At 44.5% G+C, this 16,130-nt stretch overlaps 1 protein-coding gene across 4 annotated transcripts in view; it reads right to left on the bottom strand.

Moving 5' to 3' along the window:
* Positions 1 to 14,202, bottom strand: part of LOC146073835 (protocadherin gamma-A4-like) — a 49,076-nt gene extending 34,874 nt beyond the window's left edge. The window contains exon 1 of one of the 4 annotated variants that reach the window (XM_083181342.1): positions 14,061 to 14,202. In XM_083181342.1, the coding sequence (XP_083037468.1) occupies positions 14,061 to 14,063 (3 nt within the window). In that variant the 5' untranslated portion in view covers positions 14,064 to 14,202. Of the gene's footprint in view, positions 1 to 9,832; positions 12,507 to 14,060 lie in introns of those variants that run through there. The other 3 variants (XM_083181340.1, XM_083181339.1, XM_083181341.1) reach the window with 3 other exon arrangements.
* Between the last annotated feature and the right edge of the window lie 1,928 nt (positions 14,203 to 16,130).

Here is a 16,130-nt window from a genome sequence, read left to right as displayed (position 1 = left end):
CCACCCTTTCTATTTTCCCTGTCTTTTCTGTAGAGTGTATATCCCCTCCATGCTTAATGCCCAGTTGTGCGACTCGTTACACCATGTTTCTGTAATACCAATAATGTCATAATTGTCCCTAGTGACCACAGTTTCTAGTTCCACGATTTTACCTGTTAGCTTCTTGCATTAGCCAGTAGGCATTTTAATTTATGATTATTTTTAGTTGCGTCCCTAACATTGTGTTTAATTTCTCCTCTGGACTTATTTGTATTCCTTACTAACTTCCTCGTACCCACCTTCCCCTTAGTAGACTCTCTACAGCCCTACCCACCATGCCCACTGCCCGACCTATTTACAGTTTTGTAACTTCTTCCTATGTAGTTTACTCCTTCCCATATCCTACGGTCATCTGTACCTAAGAGCTGTAATGAGGTAAGATTACTGTTATTACATAATGTTCCTGGAGCACCCTGGGAATTACCCACGATATTACCCTTATTAGTACCCCGGACATTGTCTGTAACTATGTCCTCCCCCCCTCCCCCTCCCCCAAATTGATTCTTGACCCCCAATCCTACTATTCTCACTACAGGTCCCATAGTATCTAGCTACCCCCCCCCCCCATCGCCTAGTTTAAAATCTCCTCCAACCCTCTAACCATCCTTCCCCCAGCACCGCAGCCCCCTCCTCGTTTAGGTGCAATCCATCACGGCAAAAAAGATGGCGCCTGACCGAGAAGTCTGCCCAGTGTTCCATGAACACAAATCCCTCCTTCCTACACCAGTCCTTTAGCCACACGTTTGCCTCCCTGATCTCCCTCTGCCTCCCTGGGCTAGCGCGTGGCACTGGTATTAATTCTTAAATATTACCCTAGATGTCCTCGCCTTTAATTTCATACCTAATTCCCTATACTCTTTCTTGAGGACATCCCGTTTACCATTAACTTTGTCGTTGGTACCGATGTGTACCAAGACCGCCTGGTTGCTCCCAGCCCCTCCCAACAATCTGTCTACTTGGTCCGCGATGTGCCGTACCCGAGCACCCGGGAGACAACAGACTGTACGGCGATCACGGTCCCGATAGCAGATTGCCCTGTCTGTACTCCTGATGATAGAATCCCCTACCACCATTATCTGACTTTGCACCTCCCTGTCTGTCATCCCGTTAGAGCCAGAGGGACCGCTCCTCTGGTTGCAATTAGCTATTTCATGTGTTATACTTGTGCAGAGAAATTGAGTGTAGCAGATACAGTCTGCGTGGGAATTCTGTGACTAATAATGTGGAGACTTCTCTTCTAGTTGTCTGAAAGCTGCCGCAGTAAGATATGGCTACAAACGCCCATGTAACGAGACAAATGATAATAATCTTCCAATCCGAACTGTCATCACAAATCTGTCTAATACATCTATAATGTGAAATGACTTTGCTGTGACTGTACAAACTCCTGTGGATATGACACTGTATATACACACTTTCGGGATGAGCTAACTTTTAAGTGGTGATGTTTAAATTAAAAAATCAGAAACATTCATATAATACGGAATACCTTACATAGTAGTACCAATTCACATTACACCACAGTTGTGTCTCTTATTCACATTGCACCACACCACACAGTTGTGTCTCTAATTCACATTGCACCACACAGTTGTGTCTCTTATTCACATTACACCACACAGTTGTGTCTCTTATTCACATTACACCACACAGTTGTGTCTCTTATTCACATTACACCACACAGTTGTGTCTCTTATTCACATTACACCACACAGTTGTGTCTCTTATCCACAGTACACCACACAGTAGTGTCGGTTGTTCACATTACACCACACGGTTGTGATTCTGGATGACCCGCAAAGCTGCTAAATTTGCAGCTTTGCGGGTCATTTAAAAGCCGCTCTCAGCCCACACAAACAAGCGCCCACCCCCGTGCATGCCGCACAAGTGGCCACAGTGCCACATGTACACATTCCACTGCAGCTGCACAGAGAGGGGGTTATTTTGGTTGATTCGCCTGGCCGCCACCCATTCGCAAGGGCGATACCCTCACAGGGCCTGCAAATGGATGAGACACAGTCACATCCATTCGCAGCCTAGTGGGATCCACCCACATCATTCAATGGTCGGCGACCATCGTATGATGGTGAAGGTGCACGCATAAAAAAGTGACTCTCAAGGCAATTACATAAGTGTGAACCCTTGGGATGAAGTGGGCGGTGGCCGGTGATGTCCGCTGGCCACCCCACCCCCCGCACACCGTCGGGGCATTTGCATGGGAACGCCCAGTGTTCTCTCCCATATGCAAATGGCACGGCACCCCGCCCGCACATTTGGGTGTGCGCGCCCGGTGAACACCCTTTTCGCCATGGCCGTACACACCCAGGGTATGCACCTGCACAGAAATTACCCTGCGCATGCCATACGTCCACCATCGAAGCCCCTGCAAACATTCCGGTCCTCTTGAATGGACCAGAATAAGGCCCAGAGTCACACCGCACTGGAACAGCACATCCAGGGGAACAACACATTGCACTGGCACGCTCACAGGGTTACACCACACTGCTTCAGCAATTACACAGGGTTACACCACACTGCTTCAGCAATTACACAGGGTTACACCACACTGCTTCAGCAATTACACAGGGTTACACCACACTGCTTCAGCAATTACACAGGGTTACACCACACTGCTTCAGCAATTACACAGGGTTACACCACACTGCTTCAGCAATTACACAGGGTTACACCACACTGCTTCAGCAAACACACAGGGTTACAGCGTGCAGCAGATACAGTGCAGGAAACAGTGCGCATCGGGTGCTGTACAAGATACATTGTGGATCAGATACAATGTCGGTAACAGTGTGGGTCAGATACAGTGCTAGATACAGTGTGGGTCAGATACAATGTCGGTAACAGTGTGGGTCAGATACAGTGCTAGATACAGTGTGGGTCAGATACAATGTCGGTAACAGTGTGGGTCAGATACAGTGCTAGATACAGTGTGGGTCAGATACAGTGTGGGTGAGCGAATCAGTGCGAATATAGTCTATTTTGAATACAGTGCAGGACAGGTTGGATACAATGCTGGATAAAGAGTGGGAAGTAGAGTGGATTGGATACAGTGCAGTTTGGATACAGTGTGGGTTGGATACAGTGCAGTTCGGATACAGTGTGGGTTGGATACAGTGCGGGATATAGAACCGGTTGGATACAGTACAGATTAGATATAGAGCAGGATACAGTACGAGTTGGATACAATGTGACATACAGTGTGGGTTGGATATAGGCCCTGATGCTGGTGTGTCGGGTGTGTGAGATCACTATGACCTGTGTATAGTGATCAGTGTGTATCAGGTGTGTGAGATCACTATGACCTGTGTATAGTGATCAGTGTGTATCAGGTGTGTGAGATCACTGTGACCCAGGGTTGCCTACCTGACCCTCTCCATGAGGGAGAACATGATCTATTCCTGGACTTCCCTGGTAATGTACGATTGCCATCACCTGTGGGGAGCTAGGTAATTGATAAGAAAGGTGTTTCACCACAGGTGCTGGCAATCATACATTACCATGGAAGTGCAGGAACAGAGCAGTTTCTCCCTGAAGGAGAGGGCCAGGTAGGCAACCATGGTATGACCTGTGTAAAGTGATCAGTGTGTATCAGATGTGTGAGATCACTGTGACCTGTGTGTAGTGATCAGTGTGTATCAGGTGTGTGTGATACCTGGGTAGAGAGATCAGGTGTGTGAGATGACTATGACCTGTGTATAGAGCAGGCATTCCCAACAGTGCAGGTTTTCTAGATATCCAGGCTTGAGCGCAGGTGACTTAATTAGTACCTGAGGGATTCTGATTAAACCATCTTTGCTGAAGCCTGGATATCACCAAAACCTGCACTGTTGGTGTGCCTTGAGGACCGTGGTTGGGAATGCCTGGTACAGAGCTTGGTGAATTGGGGCAAATCGCTGTTACAGAACACTGGGTAACAGAGCTGCTGATTTGTAAAGCAGGAAGTATACATGTGTTACCGATGGCTGTAGTATTTGCTCAATAGATAATTTTAAGTGTTGTAGTTTTCTTGGCCTTAATGCAAAGGTATACTGTTCTATTATTGTTATAGCACTAGCCATCTATGTCCCCCATGGGCCGACCATGCCCCTTCCAATTACAGGCCACGTCTACACTTTTTCCTACTGACGGTCATGCCCCTCCCCCGGTGCGTGATACATGCCCTTCCCATGGTGGGTGATACAGGCCCCTCCCCCGGTGAGTGATACATACCCTTCCCATGGTGGGTGATACATGCCCCTCCCCTGGTGGGTGATACATGTCCTTCCCATGGTGGGTGATACATGCCACTCCCCCGGTGGGTGATACACGCCCATCCCCCCGGTGAGTAATACATGCCCTTCCCATGGTGGGTGATACATGCCCCTCCCCTGGTGGGTAATACATGTCCTTCCCATGGTGGGTGATACATGCCACTCCCCCGGTGGGTGATACACGCCCATCCCCCCGGTGAGTAATACATGCCCTTCCCATGGTGGGTGATACATGCCTCTCCCGGAATGGGATCATTCGTCAGACTGCATTTAGGTCTACAGTCATTAGGTCGACCCCACTAGGTCGACTGGCAGGAAGGTCGACCTGACTTAAGGTCGACATGGGCCAAGGTCGACATGACTTAAGGTCGAATTTGCATAAAGGTCGACATGAGGAAGGTCGACTGGTCATAAGGTCGACATGGGTTTTTCGCTGTTTTTTGATCCGAATGTCGACACAGTCGACATGGACACAGTTGGCAATGAGAATCGGACCCTCGCATCGCTCGCTTCGCTCGCGATGCTTCGGGCACGGTGCCTCGCTGCGCTCGGCACACTATTTTATTCTCCCACCACGCCCTAGTGGATGGTAGGGCATGAAATACCGCCTGTCGGCACATGTCGGCTCAAAAAACAGTGAAAAACCCATGTCGACCTTATGACCAGTCGACCTTCCTCATGTCGACCTTTATGCAAATTCGACCTTAAGTCATGTCGACCTTGGCCCATGTCGACCTTAAGTCAGGTCGACCTTCCTGCCAGTCGACCTAGTGGGGTTGACCTAATGACTGTAGACCTAAGTTCATTCTAAAAGATGACCGCATCCACGCCATCTACCCATGTAATTATTTGCAGTGCTCTGTCCACTTGCTGCAGAAATCACCAGAATAATGGTACAATGCCATAGTGTACCGCACCGCTGAAGAGGTGGGGCCTGATCAGAGGGATACGGCTACTAGGTTGACCCCATTTAGGTCGACATGCATTGGGACTACTGGGCTTATGTCAACACCTGAAATAGGTCGACATAGCTAAACTCAACAGGATTGGAGGGTCGACAGAAGCATTAGGTCTGCAATGGGAAGGTCGACAGTCAAAAGGTCGACATGTGCCGACAGGCGGTATTTCATGCCCTATAATCCACTAGGGCCTGGTGGAAGAATCAAATAATGTGCCGAGTGTAGCGAGCCATGTGAGGGGACAGGGGGTACACTTTGACGGTGTCCGAGTGTGTCGACATTCGGGGACAAAAACATTTGAAAATCTTATGTCGATCTTTTGACTTCCCATTGTCGACCTAATGCTTGTGTCGACCTTCCAACCTTAAATTTGGTTGACCCAATGTCCACTCGGTGCACATGCACGGATCGATTTTCCCCTCGGCCCAGTGATTTTCACCGGGGTGAACCACTTTTTACAGTAGGAGACTGTGGAAAGTGGTTCACTCGGACCCTACAACAGGCCGATTGATGGCGGCAGATGGCGGTGATGCGGGAGCATGCATCAGCTCTCTTCGCTCACCGCCCGCATATACACACTGGGTGTTTTTGAGTTTAAAGCAGGGGTGGGCAATCAGAAGCCCTCCAGCTGTTGATGAACTACTACACATCCCAGAATGCCTTGCATCAGTTTCAGCATGGCCAAATACCAAATACTGATGCAAAGCATTCTGGGATGTGTAGTTCATCAACAGCTGGAGGGCTGCTTGTTGCCCAGCCCTGGTTTAAAGTATCTCGAAATTCCAAAAGTGAGCTTCGTTGAGCTCAAAATCGCCTAGTGTGTATAGACGCAGTGACCGAAAACGGGGGTATGGCCTAATTTGCATAAGCCGCGACCTCGTTTGCATACATCACGCCCCCTTTTCGCACGAGTGTCCCTATTCAACAAATGAAAAGGTTGGGAGGTATGCAAAATGCTAATGTGGTTATGGTCGACATATGAAAAGGTCTATGTTGACCTTTTTTGCGTTGACCAATTGGTGTTGACCTGTCGACTGGAAACCCTTTGACACATGCTGTATTGTGCACATATGTGATTCTCCCAGTCAGGAGCGTGTAACCCACCTCATCTTCTCGATCGATGTGTCGTTCAAACTTGGATGGAGAAAAGAACATGGCGATAGCCGACATTGTGAGGTAAATTTACTAAGATAGCAGTTCTATCGAAGACGGGATGTTGCCCGTAGCAACCAAATAGAGTCTATCTATTATCTTGTAGAAGATGCTAAATAAATAAGTAAGTAGAGTCTAATTAGTTGCTATGGGCAACATCCCATCTCAGTAAATCTATCTATCTATCTATCTATCTATCTATCTATCTATCATTATTGATAGGTAGATCATTACTCAAATATATGAAATCAAACTATGTACAGTAAATGACACATTCTGTATTACAAAACCAATGATGCTGAGATAAGGCCTGGCCTGTTATAAAACTACAAGATCCAGCATGCCTTGCCTCAGTTTCAATGCTAAATCTCTGGCAAGGCATGCTGGGATGTGTAGTTTCCCCACAGCTCCAGGGCTGCAGCTTGGCCAGGCCCACTGTAGATAATAATTACAAATCTATTTTTATGTGCAGATAGCTATTATGTAAAATGTATGAGGCCTGTTATTTGGGATGAGGCATTTAGATCAGATCACAGCTTACATATCAGACAGAATGGGAACATGAGAGAATGCTTAATAAAGAAATATAGTTTAAACATCTGATACACAAAAACCTCTACTGATCCATGAATACTGTGCTTGCTTACTTATTTCATATCACTAGGTAAAAGGTGCCTGACTAACCTGTGGCTCTCCAGCTGTTGTGAAACTACACATCCCAGCATGCATTGCCACAGTTTTAGCATACCCTAATAGCAAAACTGACAAGGCATGCTGGGACTTGTGGTTTCACAAACTGGAGAGCCATAGGTTTGCCAGGCCTGCCATACATGCTGATTGAAGTGCTCACAGAACTGGAAATGTGGTAAGGTCTGAGTTTTGCTGGAGTTACAGGCTGTCCCCCAAGAATGGCCATATTTTTAAAGCGGCGATCATTTGCAAGGCAAAACCAGGCTAGCTATGCCTTGTAAATGATTTCCCCTTTAAAAATCCGGGCTTTCTTGGCCAATATCCCACACAAGCAGTGGCTTGGAGGTGCTGGGTGGCTTTTGGGTACTGGGGGTCTCTGGGTGCTATTGTTACAGCCCGGCCATGGCCTGCAGATACGGTCTGGGGTCCCGTCATGCCTGCCCCCATTGAAAATGTCTCTTCCAAAATGGCCACTGCCTCACAGGAGTCATTCATTGAGAATGCTAGAGGAGGCAGCGGCCATTTTGGGAGGGATATTTTTAAGGGCAGCAGGAGAAACAGACTCAGTGGCAGCAGCGGGAGGGGGTGGAAACCCCCGACAATGAGCAGGACCCCTGTGTCATTGGACAGGACATTAAACAGACCAGCAACGAATGCCTGACAACGACCAGGTTCCATGGGGGGGGGGCATTGTACTTCCAGATTTTATCAAAACTTGGAGAAAGAAAAAGTTGAGAGGTAAAGTACCAACCAAACAGCTCTTAACTGTCATTTTAACTAACGTGTGTTTAAAAAATACCAGTTATGAGCAGATTGGTTGATCGCTAATATCTCTCTACCCTGTTGATATTCAAGCTTTGATACAGCTCCCCCATTGACAGCATCACATATAATAGTTTATTATCACTGTTCAGCAATCTTCATCACAAAACACAGCAGTATTATTGAAACACAGTGTAAAACAGGATGAGAAAAACAATGGTCCACACACTCATTTGACACAAAGAAAATGTGAAAATGCTTTATTATGAATGTAGAAAAAATGCATCGCACAAAAATGATTGTTTTCTTTTTTTATGACAAAAATGTAAAAAAATAAAAATTTCATGATTCATGACATTTCCTTACCCCATCATATGGTCTTCAAAAGGTGCTTGTAAGTTAATCTGGACTCACTAAAAAAATCTGTATAAACAAGTCTGTGTCTGTGAAAACAGACTGAAACTTATGTCAGTGTATTCACAACGCCTTGTTGATTACATTGTAATTATGGCGTTTAATTTTTAGTTTTTTTTTTTTTTTTTTTGCTGGTGTCGTGTATTCATCATGGTCTCTCTGGCTGCTCCGATACAGTACCAACTTTTATAAGGCATTCTAAAAAAAAAAAGTGTTGCCACTTTATAAATAGAAGATCAGTCAGTCGGCTGTTAAATCATAATCCAAAACCCAACAGTATCTGGTGGACTTTTTCAGGCTTCTGAGTTGCAAAGGGTTTCTTAAATGATAAATATTCCAGATTGACAATCCGCAGTGAAAACGGCTAATTCTCTAGGTCACATCTTGGCAAGTATCATTGTCCGTAGGCAAAAGATTTCTAGCGTTCGGGCTTGTAATATTGGCTACGGGCTACTGTACAACTGCGCGGACTATTCCTGGGGCTGAGGAAAGGTAATGAACTAAAAAGATCTATCTTATAGGACTGCAGAAGGCTTACTGACACTAGTAACTAAAAAATGCCATGCATTCCAGCCTTTGGGGGGCAATTGGGGGATTGGCGGTTTAGGGATACTGTTGCATAATCCAGGATTTAAATGTAACCGGAATTATTAATTTTAATATTTTTGGGTAAGCGACTACTTTGCAGTGTTTGATCAGGATAGGTATCTGTTCATTTATAGAATTGATTTGGCGATTTTATTGTCGGTACAAGAAATGAATAAATAAAAGTTTAAATTTACACCAATAAATTATCTGTAACTTCATTCATTGGCCATTTTTTATTGGGTGACTAAGCCTGGTCACCTCTGTGCTTCACTTGGATTCAAAATTTGGCATTTCCCAAAAGGCGACTGAGATTAAGCTGTAGTCATTATCAACGGGCCCCAAAAAGTCCTTTGTGTTGTTTGAGGCACTTGGACGCTAAAGTCAAATTTTTTGGAATGGCATATTATATCTTATCTATTACCAAGGTGTCTACGCAGCGCTCAAAAATAGTCAAGTTTTTAAGACGCCAAGTACAATCTCCAAGCAACTACCATATAATATACTCAAATTATTTTATTATAGTTTGTCCCCATCTAATATGGCTTCCCTTATTTATGTTATTAGGTGGTACTGTATGTAAGCTGCACTTTCCCTGCGGACAGATCTACATAAAAACAAATAAATACTTTAGGCCCCTTGCCGACACAATAATGTCGCCTTTAAGTGCTGTAAAATAATCTGCGAACAGATTAATACAGATTATGGATGACTAATCCAATAATCGAGTGTTCTGCTGTTATTTGCTAATCTTGAATCCGATAAAATATGCCTCTCCCCACCAAAAGCAAACGTAGTAATGTCCTCTCCTAAGAGGTGAGAGAATGGCGTAATGACCTGGGATGATATAAATGGGCTGTAAATATGTTCCACTGATGCCATGAAAGATGAAATATAGAAAATTTAATGACATTCATCTTGCTTGACTTTGGTTTCAAGTAATGGCAAATACTGGGAGCTCACCTCATTGGATGCAATGGAGAAGTTAGGATCTGGAACCAATATCCCGGGGGAAGAGGAACTAGCAGTGACATGAGGTGGTCTCATAAACATAAACTCACTAATATCTGAGACTGGGGAGAAACATGTCCTGACCCTTCGATTAGATGGGATATTTCCAGCACAATCCACTCGAACCCCTATTATAGTGTTACAAAGGCTTGGGTGAAGTTGAAAAGTTCCATGTAGTTTTGATCCTGCCAAGACGCCCTTCTTTTGGCTTTGCCGGCAACAGAGGGGGAAATTCTTGTTCTCGCACTTGTGGATTTTAATTCCAAGGGCCGCCAAACCAATTAAAGAGATGACAGAAATCACAATTAAACAGACAATAAGATACAGCGTGAGACTAGAAATATTCCTCTTTTTGGAGTGGTCTTTTACACCCTGCGACACTTCTAGATCTTTGTCTTCCAGGGTCATCATCACTGTAACCGAGGTGGATAGACAAGGTTCTCCAGAATCCTTGACCAACAGTAGAAGCTCATGAAGATTAGGATCAACATCTTGAATTGCGCGCTTGGTTTTTATTTCCCCAGTTCTCATAACAATGCTGAACAATGTAGGATCTGTCGCCTCAAGTAAATTGTAGGAAAGCCAAGCATTCCGGCCCGAGTCATGGTCTACTGCCGATATCTTGCTCACCATGACATTCGGCCCGGTGGAACGTGGGATCTTGCACTGGGCAACTGAATTAGCTCCAACTAAAGGAAACACAACCACTGGATAATTGTCATTTTGGTCTAAAACAAAAACATGCACAACAGTCTTATTTTTGAGGGGTGGAGAACCAGCGTCGGAAACTTCTATCTGGAACTGGAAGTAGTTAATCCTCTCATAATCAAGGGGAAACTTAAGGTAGACCTGTCCGTTTTCTGAATTCATGTAAATGTGGGACGAGCTGGCGTAGTCCTCTTTAGGGTTTTGTAAAATGGAGTAAGAGAGACGTGAGTTCTGGTCCAAGTCTGGGTCCGTGGCAGAAACGGTACAAAGCAACTCACTGGCTTTGTTGTTCTCTTCCACGAAGACTTCATAAACCGGTTCAACGAACTGAGGGGTGTTGTCATTCACATCAGAGACCCCAACAGATATAACTTTCACTGTGGAGAGAGGGGGGCTGCCCATATCCTTGGCGGTAATAGTTATATGGTATTCCGAAACACTTTCACGGTCTAAATTATCACTTGTAATCAAGGAAAATTGATGTTCAAAATCTTCCCGTACTGTAAACGGGAGATTCTTGTCTACTTGACACTGTACCCTCCCATTGTCACCGTGATCTTTATCTTTTATAGTTATCACAGCAACTACTGTCCCAGCTGGTGAGTCTTCCGGAACTGAGCTAGAAAACGCACTGATAGTCATCTCAGGGGTGTTGTCATTTACGTCAATAATATGGACAATGACACTACAATGTTCTTCCATTATGGGACTGCCTTTATCTCTCGCTTCAATGTCAATCTCGTAAACTGAAATCTCCTCGAAATCTAAATTTCCCAAGACCCTGATTTCTCCGCTCTCTGAGTTAAGTTGGAAAATATTGCTTAAGGCCTCTGAGTTGTGGCTGCTGAAAAAGTACTCAATCTCTCCGTTAGGCCCTTCGTCTAAATCTGTTGCGTTGAGTTTGATGACTAGGGAGTTTTTGGGGGCATTTTCTTTCAGCTGGACATTATAAGAAGGTTGGTCAAATGCCGGGTGATTATCGTTGGCGTCTAGGACAATGATAGTGATCTGCATGGTGCTAGATCGACACGGAACCCCACCATCCTCTGCTTTCAGCACCAGATGGTGGACCGCCGTTTGCTCCCTATCCAGAGCCTTTTCTAAAACCAACTCTGGGAATTTACTGCCATCGGTGCGTTTTTTGACTATGAGAGCGAAATTCTCACTGGAGCTAAGGTGGTATTCCTGCAAAGCATTGGAGCCTATATCTGGATCCTGTGCATTTGGAATAAGGAACCTAGCACCGGGAGATGCCAACTCGTTTATTTTTAAAGTCAGCTCCTCGCTCTGGAATCGGGGTGAATTATCATTTATGTCTAATATTTCCACCTCAATCCTATACACTTCTACTGGATTCTCTATGGCAAATTTTAGATTTAAGATACACGTAACACTCTGACCACACAACAGCTCCCTGTCTATTCTGTCATTCACCAATATGGCTCCATTGTTTACATTCACAGAGAAATATTGGGAATCGGAATCAGAAAGTACCTGGAGATTGGCAGCAATTAGTTTAGCTACATCTGTTCCCAGATCCTTAGCGATATTGCCAACGATCTCTCCCCTGTTCAGCTCCTCGGGGATAGAGTATCGGAACTGTGCATATGTAAGGGTTACAAGCAGCCACAAAGGGAAGAGATGCAGTATTCCTACTTGCAAAACACGGTAACCTGCTGGATGAATCATCGCAGAAGCGCCTGGTAGAAAAAGCCGTCCTTTTCTCTCTCTCTCCCCCCTCAGCACATCTTGAATACGGAGCGGTTAATCCTTTGGAAAAAAAGGAAGGATGCAGTCGAGGTTGTTTTGTAATTTTTCCTCCATCAGACAGAGAGGCTAAGGTAAAATCTAGCTGGCAACAGAAAGGAAATGAAGGAGGGGCGAGCAGAGAGCAGCCATTGAATTGTATTCAGCATTGCATTGGCTCTTGATATGTTTTAGTGCATCCAATCACCGGCGAGGAATATATTTTCTACGTATTAAAATAAGTTACTGACGTTTCAGGAAAGCAAATTCAAATCGAAATGTTACTCGTTGTAAAAGGCGAGAAGGTGCAATTATAGCTCCCAGGAATAGTACAAAAAATTATAATTATTTTTTTTGGGGGGGGGGGGGGGGGATAAATGTCGGCAGGATCTGCAGGTTAACATTTTCCTTGCCATAAGGAGACTCTGACTTCTGACTTTAGGACAGGAGATGGGACAGTGTTGGCAATGATTTAAGCCAATCTGTGATATTAAATTAATAAATAAATATATATATATAGACAGATAGATATATCAATATGTTTATATATATATATATATATGTGTACACACAAATGCGCACACACACACACACACATATATATACATATAATATATATATATTAATTTAACTTTCTTTAAATACCAGCGTCGCTCACAGCAACTGTTCTTTCATATAAATAAATACAAATATAGCCGAGTCAATTCATTGAAGTTTAGTTAAACATTGCGCAAAAAAACCCCCCAATAGTCGCTGTGAGCGGCGCTGGCATTTTTAACGGATATTTTGAGTATCTCCCACAGCAGCGCTGGCACTCCAATAGTTAATATTTCTAGTACTACGTTTGTATTTATCCAAATATATATTGACAATAGTATATGAATAGTATCCATGCTACGGGCAAAGAATCTTCAGCCAGAGCCAGGAATTAGCAATAGGATGAGGGGGCTTCGGAATACACAACATGTTTTGGAAACAGAAAGAAACAATCCTCCCACAGCGCAATCTGCTGCTCTAGCACTGACGACTCATTAAGATAACATTGCAAGAAATTAGCAAGAGACAGTCGTAACAGATTTCTTTTACATGACTCAACACCAGATCTTCCCTTCACTTCCAACAGTCTGACACCAACAAGATGCAAGAAGACAACAAATTGTACAGGGCATTGCAATTTGTAATACTGTAATGCCAATTTACTAGTCCATCATCTCAATGCAATCGCAATCAATTTTAAATGAAGCTCCTTGTAGACCGATTACTCTCGTTTTATTTGTACTTAACTATCAAAACTTTGCTATCTTCTTTATAAGTCTAATTAACTCTTTGAGTGCCAAAATCTCCGTAAGAGATGTGCAAAATATCCGCTAAAAATGTGAATGTAAAAAAAAAATGTGTCAAAAAATATATATTTCCTATACAAAAGGTCTTTAAGATGAATAAAAATGTTTGCTTGCCCATTTTTATTTACACCTATTTTGACAAATTTGCCTGGCACTCAAAGGGTTAAGAAAAGAACCCTTAGCAGCAGTTACTATTGAACGCAAAATAGCAAAAGTTTAAAATACGGAAATGACAGAACCTGACTTCTCAGCCCAGCACGTTCCGCAGAATAAGACAGACATTTCGAAGTTATTAAATATTCTCAGTTATTTTATTTTTGTTATAAGATTGTATGGGTTCTAATACAGAATAACAGTCCAGGAGCCAGAAGCACAATACTTGCCATGTTAAACCGTCAATGAAGCCTTGGGAAAACATATCCTTAGGAAAATATTCCACAAACAGTTTGGCGACTGTCATCTACAAGGCGCACATTGTCTGCTGACCAAGGTCCTGAAATGGTAGTGAAGGGATTTCTTACTGCCTGTCTCATGTAGCAACGGTGACTGCTGTGTAGTAGATTGTTTCGTAGTGTGAATGGGAAGAAAGAGAGGTGGGAGGGATTCAGCCATTCACTGCTATAGGGGGAAGTGAACAAAGAGAGAATTGGACACAATACCCCCTACAACTCCACCTGTCAGTTCTGCATAATCCTGTCAAGAGATCCCAGATTTGAGTCGGTCTTTACAGATGAGATCATCCATTCTTGATTAATTCAATAATAAAAAGCAAAGATGTCGTAGTAGAAATTGATGTTAAAACTATAATTTGTCTTGTGCCATACAGGGGAAGGCGGGGGTTTGGGCCGCTGTGTAAGAGGAATTTTTTCGTCTGCACTGGACAACAAAGCACGTTAATGAGAACAGGAGATACGCTTACTTAGATGTTATATGATTGCATGGTGTCATTCGGATTTCCCAATTATTGGTTCAAGGTTGGGCCTGCATATTAATCTAATTTATGAAGATGGTGACTTATTTTACATAGGAGGGAGATGTATCAAGGCTTGGGGATTCATTTACTAAAGGTTGGTTTTGGTTCTGACATTGCCAATTTGTTTGTCCCCCTTTAATGAGGTGCAGGGGGTGCAGCTGCTATGGGGCCCAGAGCAGAGAGGGGCCACCTTCCCTGTCACAGTTACATGGGTTATATACAGGGGTGTAGCTACCATAGGTGCAGGGGGTGCAGCTGCTATGGGGCCCAGAGCTGAGAGGGGCCACCTTCCCTGTCACAGTTACATGTGTTATATACAGGGTGTAGCTACCATAGGTGCAGGGGGTGCAGCTGCTATGGGGCCCAGAGCTGAGAGGGGCCACCTTCCCTGTCACAGTTACATGTGTTATATACAGGGTGTAGCTACCATAGGTGCAGGGGGTGCAGCTGCTATGGGGCCCAGAGCTGAGAGGGGCCACCTTCCCTGTCACAGTAACATGTGTTATATACTGGGGTGTAGGTACCATAGGTAGAGGGAGGGCAGCTGCTATGGGGCCCAGAGCTGAGAGGGGCCACCTTCCCTGTCACAGTTACATGTGTTATATACAGGGTGTAGCTACCATAGGTGCAGGGGGTGCAGCTGCTATGAGGCCCAGAGCTGAGAGGGGCCACCTTCCCTGTCACAGTTAAATGTGTTATATACAGGAGTGTAGCTACCATAGGTGCAGGGAGTGCAGCTGCTATGGGGCCCAGAGCTGAGAGGGGCCACCTTCCCTGTCACAGTTACATGTGTTATATACAGGGGTGTAGCTACCATAGGTGCAGGGAGTGCAGCTGCTATGGGACCCAGAGCTGAGAGGGGCCACCTTCCCTGTCACTGCTACATGTATTATATACAGGGGGTGTAACTACCATAGGTGCAGGGGGTGCAGCTGCTATGGGGACCAGAGCTGAGAGGGGCCACCTTCCCTGTCACAGTTACATGTGTTATATACAGGGGTGTAGCTACCATAGCTGCAGGGAGTGCAGCTGCTAGGGGGCCCAGAGCTGAGAGGGGCCACCTTTCCTGTCACTGTTACATGTATTATATACAGGGGGTGTAACTACCATAGGTGCAGGGGGTGCAGCTGCTATGGGGCCCAGAGCTGAGAGGAGCCACCTTCCCTGTCACAGTTACATGTGTTATATACAGGGGTGTAGCTGCCATAGGTGCAGGGGATACAGCTGCTATCAAATCGGGATTGAATAGAAAGTACATTGCACCGTGTGTACACCCCTTAAGGCGGATATCATATTACCCGCAATGTACAGTATTTAATAAAATTTTAAATATTACTTGATTTTTATTCTTTTGTATTTGATATAACTTTTCTTTATGTTACGTATAAAAAAAAAAATCATAATTAAAACATAATATATACAGATTCAGACCTGTTCGTTAGACTGTGTGTATTCGCAGCATAGCAAGCAGGTAAACGCA

This window comes from Crinia signifera, chromosome 4, assembly GCF_055691185.1.
Source record: "Crinia signifera chromosome 4, ASM5569118v1, whole genome shotgun sequence".
Lineage (NCBI taxonomy): Eukaryota > Metazoa > Chordata > Amphibia > Anura > Myobatrachidae > Crinia > Crinia signifera.
This window is presented reverse-complemented; position numbering and strand designations above follow the sequence as displayed.